Source organism: Perognathus longimembris, chromosome 14 (assembly GCF_023159225.1).
Source record: "Perognathus longimembris pacificus isolate PPM17 chromosome 14, ASM2315922v1, whole genome shotgun sequence".
Taxonomy (NCBI): domain Eukaryota; kingdom Metazoa; phylum Chordata; class Mammalia; order Rodentia; family Heteromyidae; genus Perognathus; species Perognathus longimembris.
Genome location: NC_063174.1, coordinates 13224303 through 13246972, shown reverse-complemented (window position 1 = coordinate 13246972; position 22670 = coordinate 13224303). Strand labels below are relative to the sequence as shown.

Genomic DNA, 22670 nt, shown 5'->3' with positions numbered 1-22670 from the left:
AGGTTCATGATCATCAGTAATTCCTTTAGAAACATCACAGAGGGACTTTCTATGGCTATTATTTTTTGCTTTTTTTAATTGTTAATTTTTTTAGCAGTACTGAGCCTTGAACTCAGGTCTTTGTGCTTTGCTAGGAGAGTGCATCAGGATCTGAGCCATATGATATATGATATATATATCATGAAATGATATATATATGATATGTGATATATATGATATATGATATATATATCATATATCATACACACACACACACATATATATATATATGTCTTTACATTTAGTTTGAAAACTCAGCATACTTTTTTTTTCCTGCAGCTCTATGGAGGAATTAGCACAGAAAAAACTGCATGTAATTACTGTATCTAATTTAGTGATTTGGGGACAAATATAGTGAATTTTAATACTGATATTGAACATCACCACATCTAGGCAAATAAATAAACTTATTATGCCTAACATTTCCTGGAGAGAATAATATCGAAGCTGTGGACTAAGGGATAAGAAAGGAGGGGAGAGACAGGTGGAAGGGAGAGAAAGACGGAGAAAAACAAGAGAGGGATAACAATGTTGGACAAAGAAATGTCCTCATTGCCTTTCTTGTATAACTGTAAGCCCTTTCTACACATCTTACAATAAAAGTTGAAAACTAAAAATAAATTAAAAAAAAAACCAGGAGGCTGGGAATGTGGCTTAGTGGTAGAGTGCTTGCCTTGCATGCATGAAGCCCTGGGTTCGACTCCTCAGCACCACATACACAGAAAAAGCCAGAAGTGACCCTGTGGCTCAAGTGGTAGAGTGCTAGCCTGAGCAAAAAGAAACCAGGGACAGTGCTCAGGCCCTGAGTCCAAGCCCCCAGAACTGGAAAAAAAAGAAAAGAAAGAAAGGAAGGAATCCGGGCTGGGGATATGGCCTAGTGGCGAGAGAGCTTGCCTCGTATACATGAGGCCCTGGGTTCAATTCCCCAGCACCACATATACAGAAAAGGGCCAGAAGTGGTGCTGTGGCTCAAGTGGCAGAGTGCTAGCCTTGAGCAAAAAGGAAGCCAGGGACAGTGCTCAGGCCCTGAGTCCAAGGCCCAGGACTGGCCAAAAAAAAAAAAAAAAAAAAAAGAAAGGAAGGAATCCAAGAATGGTAATGCATGCCTATAATTCCAGCACTTGGGAGATGGGGACACAGGAATCATGACTTCGAGGCCAGTGTCCTACATAGAGTGACTCTGTCTCCAAACAAAAGCAAAAAAAAAAAGGAGGCTGAGCTCTAAGGATCACAGTTCAAAGCCAACCCTGCAGAAAAGTACCATGTGACTTTATCTCCAATTAACCACTCAAACACTGAAAGTGGCACTGTGACTCAAAGTGGTAGTATTCTAGCCTTGAGCAAACAAGCTCAGGGGCAGCACCCAAGCCATGAGTGCAAGCCCCACAATCTGAAGAAGGGGAAAAAAAGCCTAGTTAAGTGAAGAATGCAGAGAAAGCCTTCTAACAGGAAGAAGAAAGAGAGTGCAAAGGCCAGTTTGTCTGGTGAAAAAGGGAGATGGTTCTGAGGCAGCCGGCCGGGAGCGAAAGGAGAAGCACGAGCAGGGGAAGCTGATTCCAGACCTGGGAGGCCAGAAGGATGAAGGGCATTGCACCAGGTCCAGGGAAAAAGCCAAGAAGGGATTTAATGGCCTGAATTTTTTTTTTTTTTTGGTTTTTGTTTTTCCAAGATCCACTGCTTTTGGAGAATGGCTTGAAAGATGGGCAAATTTTAAGCAAGCAGAGCAGTTGGCAGTCTATTGCAGTATTATAATCAGTGGGACTCGGGCTACCATTCGAGAAGACAGTTTACCTACAGGTATATTATAGAGACAGAACTGAGGAGGACCAGTTATTCTACAGGAAACAGACAGCTGGTAGTTGATCCCAAGTTTGTGTTGGAAGAGCCAGACAATAGATAATTGAACTTAACTAAATAAGCTCACTTCATGCTGAGGTCATTTGTGGTCAATTGGCTTAACGTGGAATCTGAATTCAACTGACTGATCACGTTTTTTAGAGTTGTTATAAAGCTGATATACAGAGGAGTTAAAGTCACATAAGTAGGTATTGAGTACATTTTTTTGGACAATGCCACCCCTTCCCTCACTCTCTCCCAGTTTGTCCCTCCCATCCTCACCCACAAGTTGAATAGCTCATTGTCAACAACGTGTCTAGTGAGTATCACTGCTGCATTTGTTGACCCTTTGTCCCATGATTTCTGTACCCCCTCCTCTCCCCCAAAACAGATAAATGAACAAGACCAAAAAAGAAAAGAGTTTCCATCTCTTAGAGTTCATTTTGATAAATATTATTTTGTATGATGAGATGCACATAGGTATTGCCCCTTTGTATTCCTCTCCCATTTGGTCTCACTGCGTGTGAATGCCTACAGTCCTGTATAATTTATCATATCTAGGTCTACCTTCTCAATATGAGAGAAAACATATGCCATTTGTCTCCCTGAGCTTGGCTCCATACAAGTGTATACATTAAAAAGTTACCTTTTGGGGCTGGGGATATAGCCTAGTGGCAAGAATGCCAGCCTCGGATACACGAGGCCCTAGGTTCGATTCCCCAGCACCACATATACAGAAAACGGCCAGAAGCGGCGCTGTGGCTCAAGTGGCAGAGTGCTAGCCTTGAGCGGGAAGAAGCCAGGGACAGTGCTCAGGCCCTGAGTCCAAGGCCCAGGACTGGCAAAAAAAAAAAAAAAAAAAAAAAAAAGTTACCTTTTTTTTTCCAGTGGGACCAAAAGTTTCATTCAAGGGAGTTAAATAGCTCCCTGCTAGAGAAACTATTCCTCTAGCTCATAAGTCAGTTGTTTTTTAATTCCTGTTCTTATTATCAAGTTTAACATTATTAAGATTATGAAACTCCAGCCAGGGAGTGGATTATGGCCTAGTGGTAAAGTGCTCACCTCGTATACATGAAGCCTTGGGTTCAATTCCTCAGTACCACATACATAGAAAAAGCTGGAAGTGGTGCTGTGGCTCAAGTGGTACAGTGGTTGCCTTGAGCAAAAAGAAGCCAGGGACGTGCTCAGGCCCTGAGTTCAAGCCCCAGGACTGGCAAAAACAATAACAAAAAACTCCAGCCAGACACTGGTCCTGATTTCTCAAGAGGATGAAAGCTGACAATCATAGTTCAAAGTCAATTGAGGCAGACCAATCGCTGAGACTTTTATTTCCAATTACACAGCAAAAAGCCAGAAGTGGAGGTATGGCTCAAGTGATAGAGCACTGACCTTGAGCAGAAAAAGCCAAGCAAAAGCACAAGAACCTGAATTCAAGCCCTATAAAGGATATATAAACATGAGATCTAGGGAGTGTTGTAGGAATAAACTTCAACCTTAGTAGGACAATAGTGTACGTAATTATACCTGACACTCACATAGTGCTTACTAAGTGCAACTCTATGTACTTTTCGTATACTCATGTTTTCCTCAGTAAATTTGAAGTGACACTATATTACAGCCATCATTTCCATTTTACAGATGGCAAAATTAAGGCACATAGTGCCACTTGTACAGTGAGTCGTTGAGTCAGGCTTGAAACTCAGTCCATCCTAGTATCCATTCAACTGTCTGTTAATTGTTCAAAAAGTAAAATCCTTAACTGTAATCAGTTCCATCTTACCATCTTAGTCACATAAATTATTCCAAGAACAAGTCCTCCTCTATCCAAAAACAAATGTACTCACCTGACTTACATAACTGTAACCCCTTTGTACATCACCTTTATAATAACAATTTAAAATTTTATAATTTTCATCTTTAAAACATTTCAAAAATGAAAAAAGTCCTCAGGCCAACTATTTTATACATCAATTGTACATGGTACACAATCAATGGACACTTAGTCAAGAAAGTTCCATTTAGTTCACAGCTGAGAATGAGTTGACTCACTTTAGCTGATATTTCAACTTCTTCATGTATGAACACCTCTTGTTCCTGGACTGCATCTCTGGGGAAAAATCCAAAGTCTTTTCCTTTCTATCAAAACAAAGAAATGAGATTATCAAAGAAGACTGACCAAACAACGACTACTAAGCTCAATTTATCCCTGTGATGATAACTTTCATCTATATCAAGTCACAAAACATTAATTGGCAATCAATTGCCATCTAAAGAAAGTGAGTCCAGTAACTGGTGGCTCATGCCTGTAATCCTAGCTACTGAGGAGGCTGAGATCTGAGGATCATAGTTTGAAGCCAGTCCATGCAGGAAAGTCCATGAGACTTTCACCTCCAATAAAACTTCCCAGAAAAAGCTGAAGAGGTAGCTCAAGAGCTCAAAGAGACTCAGTGACCGCGCCTAGGCCTTGAGTTCTAGCCCCAAAAAGAAAGAGAAAAAAAAGATAGAAAAGAAAAGCAACAAAATGAAAGAACAAACATGGGTAGGAACATGATTTTATTATTAAAAAAGACAAGAATTTAAGGGCACAATGAGCTAAACTATAAAATGATACCATTTTAAATTAAACTTTAGAATGTGGGCTGGGGATATGGCCTAGTGGCAAGAGTGCTCACCTCTTATACATGAGGTCCTGGGGTCAATTCCGCAGCACCACATATACATCAAATGGCCAGGAGTGGCGCTGTGGCTCAAGTGGCACAGTGCTAGCCTTGAGCAAAAAGAAGCCAGGGACAGCACTGACACCTGAGTCCAAGGCCCAGCACTCGCCAAAAAAACAAACAAACAGACAAAAAAACCCTAAACGTCAGAACGTAAGTATCACACACACACACACACACACACACACACACACACACACACACATCTTCTTTAATGATCTTCTTTGCCCATGTGTTCTTACAATTTATACTAATAGACTTAAGATACCAAACAAGGAATGGGATGATAGCCTACATGGAGCTGTAATCTATGTGACATTTCCAAACTGTCACAATCAGATAAGAGCTTTTAACACTAAAGACTCACAAATGAATTCATCAAGATTGCAAAGGTCTACAAGTCCTTAAGGGAAGATTCAGTGCTAGTCAATCTTCCTGAACCTAAGTTGGTAACTAATTATATTAACCCCGATCAAGAGCATGTAAGACATTCTTTGTTTTTCTTTGTGCCAGACCTAGGGCTTGAACTCACATTCTAGGTGCTGTCACGGAGCATTTTTGCCCAGGCTAGCCCTCTACCACTTGAGCCACAGCTCCACTTCTGGCTTTTTAGTCATTAATTGGAGATAAGAGTCTCATGGACTTTTTTGCCCAGGCTGGCTTCAAACTTCAATCCTCATATCTCAGCTTCCTGAGTAGCTAGGGTTACAGTCATGAGCTACCAGTGCACAGCCATTCTAGTATTTTCTCTCTTAATAAACCAGGAAGAATGCTTTCTTTGCCTCTTAGGACACCTATTATGTTATTTCTTATACCTGCGTTATATTCTTCCAATGCCTTCGATATATAGGCATTTGTAATTCCTCATAAGTGGTAAGGAATGCTGGGCACTGCAAAACAGGGCAGGTCTGGCCAGGCAAAAGTTCAGCCCCCAGTTTCAGATAGAATTTGCTTCTCCAAACAAGGATCAAAAATCCCAGAAGGGAGAAGTTGGTGTGTTTGCAATGTGGAGAAGATGTTGCTCCTGCCTGTTCAGTTTGAGAGTAAATCACTTAGTGTAGATTGTTATTATGAAGCATAATAATACAAGCAATGATATACGCCATTTTCAACTGAAAACATTAATCACAAGTTTCCTCTATTGTATAATCTGAAAGAGAATTCATTCTTCCAGGTATCTCGATAGACTAGGAATTTGGGCCAAGTATAAGGGTCTCCCAATTAATAGTTGGTTTTCTATAAACAGTTTAAATACTTCACTTCCCTAGGCTACCAACTTTTCTGACGATCTTTTCAAAAACAATCCAGCCCTTAAAAAATATTAACTAAAACTTCTGAAGATATGGTTGGGTCCCACCACATAATCTATCTAAGTACCTCTAAAGTATCTCCAAATAAATAAAAAACTTAAGCTCAAAGAATCATAAATTCTCTGAGTACTGATGGCTCTCTCTCTCTTTCTCTTTGTCTCTCTCTCTCTCACACACACACAAACACACACACACACAATCATAAATGCAAACCAGGTACCAGGTGCTCACACTTGTAATCCTACTCAGGACTCTGAGACTAGACGATTGAGGTTTGTAGCCAATCTGAGCAAAAGAGTTTAAACAGCCAAAAGTCAGACTACAGGTATGGCTCAAGTGGTAGAGCACCAGCCATGAGCTACATGCCCTGAGAGAGCTCTAGGCCCTGATTTCAAGCCCCACTAAAAAAAAAAAGTATGTATGATGTGTAAAAAATAAGTTTAAGGTATTCCCTTTTTTCCTCTATCTCAAGGAAACTGTTTTCTCAAAGCTTTTTTCACAGGAATTTTGGAATCACTATTGTCTGTGTAAGGTCTCTTCGCTCTTGTACAGTCCTTTGAAATTCTTAGTTCTTTTAGAAAGGAAAAGCAGATATCCTTGGGCAAGTTGGTCATTTTTTTTCTACATCTAATTCTTACGACGAGATACTTACACTTCCTGCCCACAAATCTTCTCTCTCTCCCGAAAGTTTAATATAAACAGATATTTCTTCTCCCTCAGTGAAGTTCAGGTATCGGCAATCAGGTCCTGTGAAATCTTTCATGGCTAAGACTCTGCTGAGTAAAGCTATGTACCATGTGTAAAGAAAAACATACATACTTCAAATTAAAATGTTATTGTTCCTCTTTTGAACTACTTACTTTTTATTTAACGAGAATCGCCCAGGCTGGCCTTAAACTAGAGATTTCCCTGTCTCTGCCTCCCAAATTCTGGGACTATACACATGTACTACTCTGCCTGCCTCTTCTCCCATTTCCCTTCCTTTAATGCATCCTACATTTTGTTTTCCAGTGCTGGGCTTGAACTCCAGGCCTGAGCACTGTCAACTGAGTTTCTTTTGCTCTAGGCTAGCACTCTACCACTTGAGCCACAGTGGCTTTTCCTGTTGATGTGGTATGGAGCAATCAAACTCCGTAGGCCAGCACTCTACCACTAAGCCACACTCCCAGCCCCACACCCTACATATTTTGAAATGCTAATTTCTTTTTTTTTTTTTTTTTTGGCCAGTCCTGGGGCTTGGACTCAGGGCCTGAGCACTGTCCCTGGCTTCTTTTTGCTCAAGGCTAGCACTCTGCCACTTGAGCCACAGCGCCACTTCTGGCCATTTTCTGTATATGTGGTGCTGGGGAATCGAACCCAGGGCCTCATGTATATGAGGCAGGCACTCTTGCCACTAGGCCATATCCCCAGCCCTGAAATGCCAATTTCTTGACGTTCTTTACATTCTCAAAAAGCTACATGAACTTCACGATGGGAACAGAATGAAGCGCAGAGCTCAGTATTCAAGAATATCCATAAACGATTTTAAAAGAACCTCCTTCTATTCCTTTACACAGATGGGGCAGGGGCGGGGGAGACTCTAAGTAAGCTAGTAAATCTGTCATCTCTGGAATATGTCACCCTCATTCTTCAATCTGTAGCCAAGGGAACTTTTTACTTTCTTGTACTGTTATGTTATGTATTGTTATTTCCAGACATTGCAATAATCTAAGGAAAAGAATCCATCTCCAGCCACAAATGAGCCTGTTAGCTTAGGTGAGAGAGTGGAGCCAGGTTTGTACTGAAGATTTGCAGTACAAAGTCCTGTCTGCTAAGCGTTTCCTCCTGCTTTCCTCAGCCTAGAAAGCCCCGTCTCTCTTCATGCCAAGCTCATGTCCTGTTTCCTCCTTGAGGCTTTCGTCACCCCAGCCTTCTCCCAATGTCCACTTGACCTGGGGCCCTTCATGTGCACCACTGTGCTCTGCTTCGTGGTGATCTGAGTTATCACCATTAAGTGCATCGGACACAGAACCCACCACTCCCCTAGACCAAGCACCTTCAGTAACCATGAATGAATCCCATCGACCATGCTAGGGTCCACCCTCCAATTCAAAGACTCAGATAATAATAATCATAGCGGTGCTCAAATGATACTACATGTATAAAAGTAAAACGCTGTGATTGTTATGCAATGACGGTTAAAACATTATACAGTTACTAGACACTTGCATGTTCTCTTTTCGTGTCAGGCAGTAAGAATTCTAAAATATAAGATGAAGGAATTACTACTGTAAAATACCATCTCTGCATATTATACATACACAACAAATTAAGACAAATCTTCACTTGTAAGTATGTTAGTTGGACATTGTGTATGTATCAACCATATTTCACATTTTTGTTTGAATGACACAAAATTAGAAATAATTCACATACTAGAATGTAACATATTTATAACTTTAATATATTGAGATGCAACTATTTTGTACAATAATTCCAGTACCAAAAAGCTAAATTCTCAAAGATTAAAATGGAAATCCATTTTTCTTCATGGTAAATCAAGTTTAATATTTCATGGCGTAAAATTATATCCTACACTTATTTTAGCATTTTTACATAGTTAAAGACACAGAAATGACTAAATAAATCATGATATTTTGAAATGAAGACACTAAATTTATCATGATAATTTGAAATGAAGACTTTTTATAAACTCATGAGAATCACAAAGATCTAGGAGAAAAGAAACTTTTCTTTGTTGTTTTAAAATTGCTTTCTTTTTGTTTTAGTGAATTTTAAGAAATTGATTTAAAGAAATCAGTCCCAGTTCTCTTTAAAAATGGGTGGGAGGAAGACTGATTCTTATGGTTTAGAGGGAACATAACCTCTGATATATTTCTATATTAACCTTGTCTTTGGTCCTTTTATACTTGTTTCAAACAGAATCACAAAATATTTTGTCACTAAAATCTTTTTTTTTGTATCAATCTCTACTTCAGGATTCAAAGCTTTCACAAAAGTGTTATTTTTAACACACCTATCTGCAATAACATTTGTATGAGATTTCAGAGCCTTCATTTAAAAGGAGAAGAAAAGTGGACTTACTTGTACATTCCAGGTCACCACATTTTTTAAGGTGTGACAGAAGTTTGGTGCCTTCCAGACACTTTGCCAGAGAAATAACCAGAAGAAGGATTCTGTGCAGCGAGAGCTCAGCCATGCTAAAATAAACCGGGAATCCCAAAGGACATCTACACCAGTGGTTCAGATTGTAGACATGCCAGCCACAGCACCAAACGTTCTTCACCAAATACCAGAGGAAAAAGTCTGGCAGGTGTTTGGTTTTTTAAAATACTCTTGATAGCTACATTCCTCTACTCATAAATAGGCTTAATGTGAGGAAGAAAACACTCTGTTCTCAAGCTGTAGAGTCCGGTATCAGGTAGTACACCAAGGGTTAATAATTAACAGGGATTTTTTTTGTTGTTGTTGGACTAAAGCCTTATATAAAGGTGGCCCCAGGAAGCAGACTGTTCAAAGGCCCAGGACATGCCTCCCTGAAAGGCAGTTCATCTCTTTCCCGACAAGAAGTACAAACCACGTATTTGCTACAAGCAAATGCCAGCTTCAACGGAGAAAGTGCATGGTTGTGCATAAAAAGGATGGCTCTAAATTCGGATTTCAACTTATTTCCAATTAGCCAGAAAAAAGCCAGAAGGGGTGTGGTAGTCAGCCAGCCTTAAGCAAAAAATGCAAAGTGAGAGTCCAAGGTCAGAGTTCAAGCCCCAGTACTGTGCATACACCCCCCCATACACACACATGCACATACACACACGCACACACACAAACACATGCACACACGTGCACAAACACACAAACATGCACACGCGCACAAACACACAAACACATGCACACACACTTCTCCAGTGTTACTCTGAAGTTACCAAGAAGTTAATAATGACTAACACAAAACAAAAGCTTACTAAGTTTCACCAACTTTCTTTTTTTTTGGGGGGGGGGGCAGTCCTGGGCCTTGAACTCAGGGCCTGAGCACTGTCCCTGGCTTCTTTTTTCTCTTGTTTTTTTTTTTTTTTTGTCCAGTCCTGGGCCTTGGACTCAGGGCCTGAGCACTGTCCCTGGCTTCTTTTTTCTCTTGTTGTATTTTTTTTTTTTTTTTTGGCCAGTCCTGGGCCTTGGACTCAGGGCCTGAGCACTGTCCCTGGCTTCTTCCCTCTCAAGGCTAGCACTCTGCCACTTGAGCCACAGCGCCGCTTCTGGCCGTTTTCTGTATATGTGGTGCTGGGGAATCGAACCTAGGGCCTCGTGTATATGAGGCAGGCACTCTTGCAACTAGGCTATATCCCCAGCCCCCTGGCTTCTTTTTGCTCAAGGCTAGAACTCTGCCATTTGAGCCACAGCGCCACTTCTGGCCGTTTTCTGTATATGTGGTGCTGGGGAATGGAACCCAGGGCCTCATGTATACAAGGCAAGCACTGTTGCCACTAGGCCATATCCCCAGCCCCACCAACTTTCTTAAGATCACAGATAGATGTATGTCTCTATGGAGAAAATAACATTATCATCGCCATATTTGCATTTAAGGAAACAAAAGCACTTAGAGCCAGGTCATAATGCAATGTCATGTAGTCAGTGGAGAAGGAACTTAAACCCAACACTCTAACAGTAACAGTAACAGTAGTGTTCACAGTCGAGAATTAAATCATCTACTGTGGAAGGAGGTCTACTTAGTTTGGACAAACAGCATTACAAAAGCAGCAGAGAGTATTATTCTATATATGTCAAATTATCTGCATAGTTCTCTAAGTGGAGGAAGAATGAGAGGTGGAGAGGTGGGGAAAATGTTTTCCCATACAGTGAGGATGTATATGTATGATTTCTCATGGCATTTTTTTCCAGTCCTGGGGCTTGAACTCAATGCCTGGGCACTGTCCCTGAACATCCTTTGCTCAAGCTAGCACTCTACCTCTTGAGCCACAGCTCCACTTCTGGCTTTTCCTGTTTATGTGGCACTGAGGAGTTGAACCAGGGCTTCATGCGTGCTAGGCAAGCACTCTACTACTAAGCCACATTCCCAGCCCTCTCATGGTATTCTTAGTAATTTTCTATGTTGTATGGTTTTCTGTTTCTAAAAACCACAGCATGTATGGGGTTAAAATGACAATACAACTTTAAAAATCAATTCATTTGAATTTTGCTGTCACTTTAAAAGGATCAAAGTCCAATAGAAATGCTTGTAATCTAATGGGAGTTTGGGGGAGATACGGGTGCCAGTCCTGGGGCTTTAATTTAGGGCTTGGGGCCTGTCCCTGAGCTTCTCTGTTCAAAGATAGCACTCTAGCACTTGAGCTACAGCTCCACTTCCAGCTTTGTGGTGGTTAATTGGAGATGATAGTCTCATGGATTTTTCTACCCAGGTTGACTTTGAACTTTAATCTTCAGATCTCAGCCTCCTAAGCAGCTAGGATTACAGGTGGGAGCCGCCAGTACCCCGTTTTAAGGGAATATTTGTAGAAGACACTAGTTCTTCCTGTTCTCTTGAGAATGCTGGCTGCACTTGTAGAAACAAACACCATCCTCCCTCTAGTGGCTAGGGGACAAATACCTAGAGACTGAGCATACACAAGGTAGCACATTTTCTTTCTTTCTTTCTTTCTTTTTGTTTTTTTAATTATTAATGTTATTTACTTTTTATGTATGTGGTACCAGGGAATTGAACCCATGGCCTCGTGCATACTAGACAAGTACTCTACCATAAAAGCACTTTCCCGGCCCCAGGACCTGTTCTTTTGATGTCCTAAAGAAAATATATTTATTTACTTGCAAGTTTATTTTTGTGTGCATGCACCATTGTGGGACTTGAACTCAGGGACTAGGTGCTGCCCCTGGGCTTTTGTGCTTAATACTAGCACTCTACCACTTGAGCCACTGTTCCACTTCAGGCTTTTTGGAGGTTAACTGAAGTTAAGAGTCTTACAGACTTTACTGCCCAAGCTGGCATCAAACCTCAATTTTCAGATCTCAGCCTCCTGAGTAGTTTGCATTAAAAACATGAACCACAGGTGCCTGGTCAGTTTATTTTTTTTAAGACTCTGACCAACATAAGACTTTTTTTTTTTTTTTGCCAGTCCTGGGGCTTGGACTCAGGGCCTGAGCACTGTCCCTGGCTTCTTCCAGCTCAAGGCTAGCACTCTGCCACCTGAGCCACAGCGCCCCTTCTGGCCGTTTTCCATATATGTGGTGCTGGGGAATGGAACGGAGAGCTTCATGTGTAGGAGGCAAGCACTCTTGCCACTAGGCCATATCCCCAGCCCAACATAAGACTTTTTACATCATTCAAAAGAATGATAGAACATGCGTCTGAAAGTTAATTAGCTTGTAACAGACCAATACACAGTTGTACAAAACATACACACACATACTCTCACCAACTATAAAGCTATGTTGTCAAGACATTTACATAAGGATCAGCTATACAAGATCTGCCACAAGATTACTCTTATACTTTATATTATTATAGCCAATATTTAAATAAGAATATTTAGTAGTGAGCACTGGTGGCTCATGCCTATAATCCTAGCTACTCAGGAAGCTGAGACATGAGCATTACGGATCAAAGCCACCCTGGGGAGGAAAGTCCATAGGAGTCTTAACTCCAAATAATAACCAATAGGCCAGAAATGGAGTGGTGGCTCAAGTGGTAGAGTGCTAGCCTGAGCAAGAAACCTCAAAGACAGCATCCAGACCCTGAGTTCAAGACTCAGAACTGGCACAAAAAAATAATGATGAAAAAATTAGTAATTAATGTTGTTTTGCCTTTTTTGTTTTGTGTTCAATATTAAATACTTTATGGCTAAATTCAACTAATAAGTAATGTTCTAAATTAAGAGCAATGAGAATCCACCAAACCTTAGTTATTTCATTGGTACTGGGAATCGAGAGCAAACTTTAAATTCATCTTTTGATTAGCCTAAGAAAGATGTGAATCAAAACGAAACACCCACCATCCTGGAAATATTAGCTATTGCTACAAATGTGCCCACATTTCTTCAAGAGGTAAGAAAAGCAAGGAATATTTGTTGAACAGCAACTTGGAACCAATAAGTTTACTTGGTCTCTCCCAGAAACAGAACAGGGACTGCCAAATGCCTGAGATGTATCAGGCACTCCTGAAGCGACTGGAGATACAAGAGTGAATGGGACAAAGTTCCTGCTCTCCTGGACCTTGCATGCTACAGAAGGTAGACAGACAAGAACAGGCAAACAACTGAGCAAGATAAGTTTGGAAAGTGATATGTCGTTATGGAGAAAATATCTAGATATGGTTGGCAGGGAAGACATCTCTGGAGAGTGGCATTTGACTTCAGATAGGTAGTGGAGAGATAGAATATCCCCTGCAGAGAAGAATTAATATGAAAGATGTCACATGTCATTGCCTGAATCTTCTGCATTACTACAGATTTTCAGAAAAAATAAAGCACATAAATGCAGTCCAAAAGATAATAATAAACATTCCTTAAGATAAAAGCTGATTCTGCATAGACAGTCTTCCTCATCTGAATCAAAACTATTCAGGGGGTTGGGCGCCAGTGGCTCACATCTGTAGTACTGCCTAGTGAGTAGACTCACATCCAATGGATCATGAATCAAAGACAGCCGAGACAGAAAAGTCCTGGAGATTCCATTCCCAAAATAATTAGCCAAAAGCAGGGCTGAAGGGGGTGGCTCAAGTAGTAGAGCACCAACCATGACCAAAAAGGCCTCGTGAGAGTACAAGGCCCTCAATTTTAAGCCCAGGTACCGGCACACACACACACAAATGTGTATGGGAGGATGTGTGCAAATTACATTCAAATATATCATTTGATACAAGGGATTTGTATATAAAATAAATCCCATGGAGGAGGATTCTCCTAGAATCAGACCCCCATGGACACAGAAGGATGATGGTAGGCTCAAGAAATGTGAAGGCAGAGGAGAGTGAGCACATACAGTAGGAGACAGGCAGGAATCAGTCAGGCCGTGCCTTCTGGCTGTGAGGTTGGAGTGGAAGTTGAAGCATAAGATGAAGCCATACTGCCAGACGCTGGTGGCTCATGCCTGTAATCCTAGTTACTCAGGAGGCTGAGATCTGAGGGTCGAAGTGCAAACCCACCTGGGCAGGACAGTCAATGGGACTCATCTCCAATTGACCACCAGAAAACTGGAAATGGTGCTGTGGCTCAAAATAGCAGAGCACTAGCCTTGAGCAAAACACAGCTCGGGAACATCACCCAGGCCCCGAGTTCAAGCCCCTTGACTCACCAAAAAGAAAACTAAAAGTCTCATGAAAGAGAGTAACATGATTTGTATTTTTATGCTAGAACTTTATTATTTTGCTTTACTTTTCCAGGGCTCAGGTTACATTCTTTAATACATTTTGTTACTGAGTAGTTTTGTGAATGAATTAATACAAGGATGAATGAACAAATAAGCAGATTTCTTTCAAGACTCAGTCATGCCTTATGAATAAATAAAATCCTAGTATCATCTGTAAAACCCAAATGCTGTCTCATACCAAAAAAACCCAAAGAATCCTTTTATTTTGTTTTCATTAGTGCATACTAATTGTACAAAATCAGAGGTTTTATTGGAGCTGGGAATGTGGCTTAGCTGTAGAGTGCTTGCCTAGCATGCATGAAGGCCTGGGTTCGATTTCTCAGCACCACATAAACAGAAAATGCCAGAAGTGGCGCTGTGGCTTAAGTAGTAGAGTGCTGCTGGCCTTGAGCAAAAGAAGCAAAAGCTTGAGCAAAAGTTCAGGGACAGTGCCCAGGCCTTGAGTTCAAACCCCAGGACAGGCAAAATAATAATCATTATTGGTAATACTTATTATGAATAATAGGTTTTGTTATACTCCTATATATACATACAAGGTACTTTGATCATATTCATTTACTCCATTAAGTAATCTTTTTCATTAAATTATTATCTTCTGTAAAATACGTGTAAGTCAGGCTTTGTGGTAGAGCACTTGCTCATTCATGAGCTACTGGATTCCATCCCCAGCACCACAAGTTTTTAAAAAATGGGCAAAAAGGGCTGGGGATATGGCCTAGTGGCAAGAGTGCTCGCCTCGTATACAAGAAGCCCTGGGTTCGATTCCCCAGCACCACATATACAGAAAATGGCCAGAAGTGGTGCTGTGGCTCTGAAGTGGCAGAGTGCTAGCCTTGAGCAAAAGGAAGCCAGGGACAGTGCTCAGCTGCTGAGTCCAAGGCCCAGGACTGGCAACAAAAAAAAAAAAAAAGGGGGGGGCAAAAAGAATTTGACCACACCTGGTGCTGGTGGCGCATCCCTGTAATCCTATCCATAAACTCAATAAGAGAAAATCTGCACAACAAAGGTTTAAGTATGGAAAAAGTAAAGAAAAACAAGATACAAGCCCAATGCTGGTAGCTCATGCCTGTAATCCTAGCTCCTCCGGAGGCTGAGATCTAAGTATCTTTGTTTGAAGCCAGTTCAGGCAGAAAAGTCTGTGAGACTCCTATCTCCAATTAACTACCACAACGTCAGAAGTAGAGGTGTGCTTCAAATGGTACAGTTCTAGCCTTGAACAAAAAAGCTTGAAGACAGTTTCCAGGCCCAGAATTCAAGCTCCAGCACAGGCATAAAAATTGTTTTTTTTTTTTTTTTTGGCCAGTCCTGGGCCTTGGACTCAGGGCCTGAGCACTGTCCCTGGCTTCTTCCCGCTCAAGGCTAGCACTCCGCCACTTGAGCCACAGCGCCGCTTCTGGCCATTTTCTGTATATGTGGTGCTGGGGAATCGAACCTAGGGCCTCGTGTATCCGAGGCAGGCACTCTTGCCACTAGGCTATATCCCCAGCCCCATAAAAATTGTTTTAATCTAGTTTTTCCCATATTTATCTTTATTGTGAGATTGATGTTAGCAGTAGCAGAAATATAAATATCCATCAGACCTCAGCCTCGTGAGTAGCTGGAATTACAGGCATGTGCCAACCAGCAACCATCTAATAGCTGTACAATTTTCTACAGTCTGTAGTAGTTTCTGTCCTTACCGTGATGCTTTTGACTGTCCCTCACATGGGTTTGTTTGATGCTTTATGAATTGACTGATGTCGTAAAATGTGGGTGGCAAAAGCCATAGAGGGGGATGCCTTTCTCACCAGAGCACAGCAATGCCTACAGGTGATAGGAATATGTCAAACCACTACTGTTCCTACCCTTCGCTACTTACCTAAGGCATCCTCTGCCAGGTCTCTCCAGAGGAAGAGAACTATGTTTTTATCCTATACTAGTATTTAGAGTTACTAAGTCCAGTCCCTTTTCAAGAGGAGAATTTATCTCTAGCTCCTGGAGGAATACCAAAGAACTTATCAGAAGAATTTCAACAGAATTGTGCCCCCAAAAGACGCACACAATATATTTTCAGAATTGATAAACCACACCCCAGTCAAAGGACTTACACAGGGTTAGATGTGTATGCAGTTCTTTTTGTCTTCAGCCTTTCAGAGTCTAATTGAAACACTTGTACAGTTACTGAGGTCAGCCCCTCTCCCTGTCCTCTCTGCCCAGTTAATCACTGATTTGTAACACAGTTGCCTTTCCTTGGCACAGTCTGTTGTCCTGTCCTAGTTGTTTAATTATGTTTGCATAGAGTAAATTGCTTGTAGAATAGGTAGGCATTTCTATGGCTTTGAAGCAGCACAGTGATACCTCCGCAGCCCCTGTCCCATACACAACAGTTCAGTCTTCCTTTCCTTTATCTTTCCTTCTTTCTTTTGTTTGTTCTTTCTTTTCCTTCCATCATTCCTTCCCTCCCTCTTTTTTTCTCTTTCTTTCTTTTTGATGCTAGTCCTTAGAGCCTTGTGCTCTTGCTTGTTTTTTCTTCTTTTTTTTTTTTCACTCAAGGCTGGTGCTCTACCACTTGAGCAATACCTTCATTTCTGGGTTTTTGCTGACTAATGGGAGATAAGAATTTCACAGACTTTTCTGCCTGGGTTGGCTTCAAACTATGACCCTCAAATCTTAGCCTTCTGAGTAGCTAGCCACTGGCACCAGACTGCAAACCATCTAAAAGTGATACTGCATTTCATCTAAAAGCTGATATTGCATTTCATCTGAATTATGAAAAGAATTCTTAACCTTGATGATTCTCTTCATGAGGCTCACTAGTCTTTTATTATAACAGAAACATACTTAGGTCATTGAAATAAAAATGAATCTATCTTCATTTCTTAATCTTTGCAAGATAACACCCCAATAAAGGTTACCTTTGAACGGTGGCACCAGCAGTTCAAAGTGGAGAATGCTTAAATGAACGGATTCTCTTTTTGAGACCTTTTGGCATTAGTCAATAATCAAATCAATAGGTCAAACACTGAGCATTCAAAAAAGACTTGAAAATTAAAATTATTGATTACAGTCATAATATCTCATTAAAACCTGTTTGGAAACATAATAGCAGCTTTTGAAATGTTATTTTTCATGAATGAGATGGTATTTCTCAAAATAGAAAAAAAAAAAACCATACACAACCCATTCTAATCCCAAAACATGGACAGGTAACGTCATCTGCTTTCACCTAACAGTCCTTCAACTAATCTCAGCTCCCAAGGGAGAGGTGATAGTGGTGGCCATGAAGAGGGAATAGAGAAATGGGAGAAAAGCTGGGTGTGGAACCACAGTCTTAGCTAGTCAGGCTAATCAAGATACAAAGGCAGGAGTGCAGAAAAGCAACATGAATAAAGGCATGGCAATGCATACACGGTGATATTCATATATACACAGACTGTCTGATGGTTTACTTAGGGTGGAGTCCAATGATGTAACTCTTCTGGACATCTAATGAACTATTTCACAGAATGAATACCCAAAGCTGAAACATGGCTGGGGCAAGGAATCAGCAGAGGGGGTGGGGGAAGAGGAATGGAGAGAGGAAGGGTGGGCAAATTTAGTCATCATAGTCAATGAACTACATAACTTGAGGGTAGGAATGGGGTGGGGAAAGATGAGGGAGAGCCCAGTGCCAGTGGCTCAGGCCTGTGATCTTAGCTACTCAGGAGGCTGAGATCAGAGGACCAGCGTTCAAAGACACTCCAGGCAGGAAAGTCTGTGAGACTCTTGCCTGCAATTAACCACCAGAAAAATCTGAAGTGGCCCTGTGGTGCAAAGAGGTAGAGCACTAGCATTGAGCAAAAGAGCTCAGAGACAGCACTCAGGGCCCAAGTTCAAGCCCCATGACCAATAACAACAACAACACTGAAGGTTAACATTATTATAAGATCTCATATCTATCCAACTCAAAATCTCATTCCACAAGTCACAGTGCAGTACTGTTGCACTTTTTAGCATTGAAAGCTTTACTGATTCTCGTTCTGACACTTTCAAGCATGCGCAGTATTGGAATCAGTACACTAAAGGTCATAAGCTGACTGTAGTATGTGACTAGGTGGCAGTGACTCTACTCAGCAAGACAAAGTACAAGGCATTTGTTCTTCTGAAGTCCTGGCGAATAATGAATTGCTTTACAGATGTACGCAGTTTGATTAGCAGCCTTTATGACCTCTATTCCATATTCAACCTTTTCCAGCTCCAAAACTGTACCTTTGGCTTTGTGAACTACTGATATAAATCTAGGATTCTGGAGCAAATTCCATTTCTCACTCTAGTTAGGTGATAAAAACATAGAAATGGTGTGTCAGGTATGGCTGCTTAAGCCTGTAGTCCTAGCTATTAGGAAGGTGGAGATCAGGGTGGCTGTGTTTGGAGTAGAGAATGGACAAAGAAAAAGAAAGGAGGGAGCTCCTGAGGGAGGGAAGGAAGGAAGGAAGGAAAGAAGGAAGGAAGGAAGGAAGGAAGGAAGGAAGGAAGGAAGGAAGGAAGGAAGGAAGGAAGGGAAAGAAGTAAAGAAAGAAGGAAGGCAGGGAGGGAGGAAAGGAGAGAGGGCAGGCAGACACGATCAACCATCAAACTGCCTGCCCAAGCAGTTGAACCAGTCAATGGCTTTAAGCAAGTTAACTTTCTGTGCTTCAGCCCCCTCCTCTGCAATAGAGGAAAATTAATGATCTACTTGATAAGGTACGTGTGAAGATCAATGGCTCACATACAAAGCTAGAAGTTCCTCAGATACAGAAAAGCTTTAAGTGGAAGCTGTAACATGAGTCACAACCTAGGAAAAAATTTCTTCCCCTTTTAAGTTACTAAATTCAGCACTGCAGTGTGCATGTGTGTAAGTAGCTCAAGCCACACAGGCAGAGAGAACACGAAAGTCTACCTGGCGATCATGTTTTTCAATATCCCTGATCCTGTCATGGATGTTAGTGATCATATTCAAAGACTCCTCTTTAAGACGATCCTCAAATTTCAATGGAAGCAAATCTTTGATGAACCCAAAAATCTACCTGGAAGGATGGAACCATCTAAAAATGAAAGGCATACTTTATTGTAAATACATAGTCCAGTGACCTTGCTGCTGTTGAGCGTATGGCCTGGAATCTGACTAGAATCTGGTTGGGCTTTCCAGAATACCTCTCAGACGCCATGTACTTAGGAAATTTCAATTATTGTCTCTTTTGGTGTGGATCTAGGCTTCCAGAAAGAGAGTTAATTTGCAAAATAAGGCATACTATGGCTTGGATAGGTTTCATTCCCTCCATAGCTGATGGGGAAGTTTAGTCCCTGAGGGAGGAGAGGCATGGAGAAGATGCAGGTATTGCATTTGTGGTGTTTAGGAGTCAACATTAGATCATTGGGAGAGGTAGAAGGAGGGAAGGCAGAAAGAGAGAAAAAGAGAGACAGAGAGAAAGACAGAGAGGGAGAGACAGAGAGACAGAGAGAGTACTAGTTAGTGCCTGCAAACCATGTTTTAAAGAAGGTTCTCCAAAGCTGACAACCCCCCCACCAGCCTTATTTTTATTGTAGAAGAATACATCCCCACTTGAGCCACAGCTCCACTTGGCTTTCTGTTGATTAGGTGGAGATGAAAGTCTCACAGACTTTTCTTCCCAGGCTGGCTTCAAACCACAATCCCCAGCTCTCAGCCTCCTGAGCAGCTAGGATTACAGGTGGAAGCCATTGGCACCAGGCTCCACATCTCCCATTTCATCCTAAAGCCTATGAACCAAACCTCCATCATTTGGGTATACCAAGTTCCAAAGCCATAAGCTCTAAAACTTTGTTGGAAACTGTCTTTATAAAAGAAGATAGTAAATTGGCAAGTATGTTGGGAAAAGACCTCGAACAAGTGAAAGGCGAGCAGTGGAAGCACGTGCAGGGGTCTTGGCAGCATCTTTCTAAGTGACTAAAGTGTGCGTCCTCTGACTCAGAAGTCCCAGTTAAGAACTTACACCCCACGTTTGCTGGCCCACGAATCAGAGGGATTGTGCATCACCACAGTGAAAGATTAGACGCCGCCCAAATGTCTAAATAGATGGTGTACATTCTGTGCCATTATATATGCTTGTGAACTAAATGTTGGAGGTTTTCTTTCTTTCTTTTTTTTTTTTTTTTTTTTTTGCCAGTCCTGGGCCTTGGACTCAGGGGCTGAGCAGTGTCCCTGGCTTCCTTTTGCTCAAGGCTAGCACTCTGCCACTTGAGCCACAGTGCCACTTCTGGCCATTTTCTGTATATGTGGTGCTGGGGAATCGAACCCAGGGCCTCATGTATATGAGGCAGGCACTCTTGCCACTAGGCCATATCCCCAGCCCTAAATGTTGGAGGTTTTCTTTGGAAGGGGAGCGACAATGAAAAGGAACCCAGGGATTTGGCTATACAAAGCCAAACCTTTGCCTCTTGAGTGCTGGAATGACAGGCATACACCACCATTCCTGCCTATGAGCAAACTGTTGATGTGTTGTCATGGGGTTACTTCTGAGTTATCTTAAGCAAAGAATGTACCCCTGAGCAATTAGTAGTATGCGACTTCATGTGATTGTTTTATTGATTAGGGTTTTTTGTTTTCTTTTCTTTTTGTTTTACGAGTCCTATGGCTTGGACTCAGGGCCTGAGCACTGTCCCTGGCTTCTTTTTGCTCTAGGCTAGCACTGTGCCACTTGAGCCACAGCGCCACTTCTGCGGAATCGAACCCAGGGCTTCACGGATAGGAGGCAAGCACTCTTGCAACTAGGCCAAATTCCCAGTCCCTAGGGGTTGTTTTTTTGTTTGTTTTTTGTTTGTTTTGTTTTTAACAATAACTCTTGATGTTCTGATGCATACGAAAGGCTTTTTATCCCTTTACAATAAAAAATACATCTAAAAGAAATAAGATAAAATGTCAGGCTCTGACAGAGCTGTGTGATGGTTTCCCAAGTATTCAGTATTTCATTGTCTTACCTCATTGAATTATACACAAAAATGTCTTGTATCTTTTAAATATCAAAGTCAGAAATGCTCACACATGTCCTGAGAATAAAGAACACTAAGTAAGTTACCTATAAAAGCATGGCATGCATATGACAAATACAAATCATAGCTTATATTCATAATTTTTATAACACATACTGTCATTCAGATGCGCATATTTTTGGTAAGTTCAGTTCTGTTGATCAAAGATACAATGTAGACAATTCTCCATAATTATTTTAGATGTTTAGAAATAAACCCCACTCTACCTGTACCAACTTTCCTGTAGATCAATCAATTCATTTAGTGGCAAAATTTCACTGCGGTCAGTCTGAGTGGCGTGGTCTGAGGTGAAAAAGCCAATCTTTAGTCCATCAGAAATGTTAAGTCTGAAACAACAACAACAACAACAACAGAAGAGGTCAAATGTGCTTTGTGGTAGAAAGAGGTGTCAAAAATGTCCTCATGAGCTGGGAATGTGGCTTAGCGGTAGAATGCTTGCCTAGCATGCATGAAGCCCAGGACTGATTGATTCCTCAGCACCACATGTATATAGAAAAAGCCGGAAGTGACGCTGTGGCTCAAGAGGCACAGTGGTAGCCTTGAGCAAAAAGAAGCCAGGGACAGTGCTCAGACCCTGAGTTCATGGCCCAGGACTTGCCAAAAAAACCCAAAAAACACAAACCAGAGATGTACTAATGGAGTGTTAAGATGTCTTGAATGGCTTGTTTAATTTCCTAATCAAAAGTACCAGACTACATGTACTTCCATTTAAACAATAAATGTAGTTTTTGTATATTTGTATATATATTTTGTATATTTTTGTAGTTTTGATTGTTATTATAAAGGTGATGTCTACAGGAAGTTTTATCTTTTGCAATTTTATATTTGGATTCAATAAACTGCAATATTATATATGCATATGTGTTATCTAAGTTATGTTAAGCATTATTTGGTAGAAAGTATATGACCTAGTTTTATTTTTCTAAATGAACAAATAGTACAAGGTGAAAAGAAAACTTTTTCCCATTTCCTGGAGTTCATTTATGTAAATATTATTTTATATGATCAGAGGCATGTATGCACTGTGCCTTTGTGTTTTTCCCTTAAGAGTGTCCTCCTTTGATCTGACTGTGTGTGAATGCCTACAGTCCTGTGCAGTTTATCATGTTCTGCTATATTTAGGAAGCAAATAGGTCTTTGTTGTTTTGTTTTTGTTTTGGTTTTGGTTTTTTGCCAGTCCTAGGCTTGGTCTTGGCCTGAGCACTGTCCCTGGGGTCTTTTTGCTCAAGGCTAACAATCTGCCACTTGAGCTACAGCATGACTTCTGGCCATTTTCTTTATATGTGTTGATATGGAATTGAACCCAGGGCTTCATGTATACGAGGCAAGCACTCTTGCCACTAGGCCATATTACCAGCTGGTATAG

The 22670-nt window shown here is 41.2% G+C and overlaps 1 protein-coding gene across 1 annotated transcript in view; it reads right to left on the bottom strand.

The window, feature by feature from the left end:
- The window catches only part of LOC125362989 (melanoma inhibitory activity protein 2-like), an 84131-nt gene extending 74902 nt beyond the window's left edge, over positions 1–9229 (bottom strand). The window contains 3 exon segments of the mRNA XM_048361986.1: positions 3925–4011; positions 6555–6688; positions 8987–9229. Coding sequence (XP_048217943.1) covers positions 3925–4011; positions 6555–6688; positions 8987–9101 — 336 coding nt within the window. The 5' untranslated portion in view covers positions 9102–9229.
- Positions 9230–22670: the final 13441 nt, after the last annotated feature.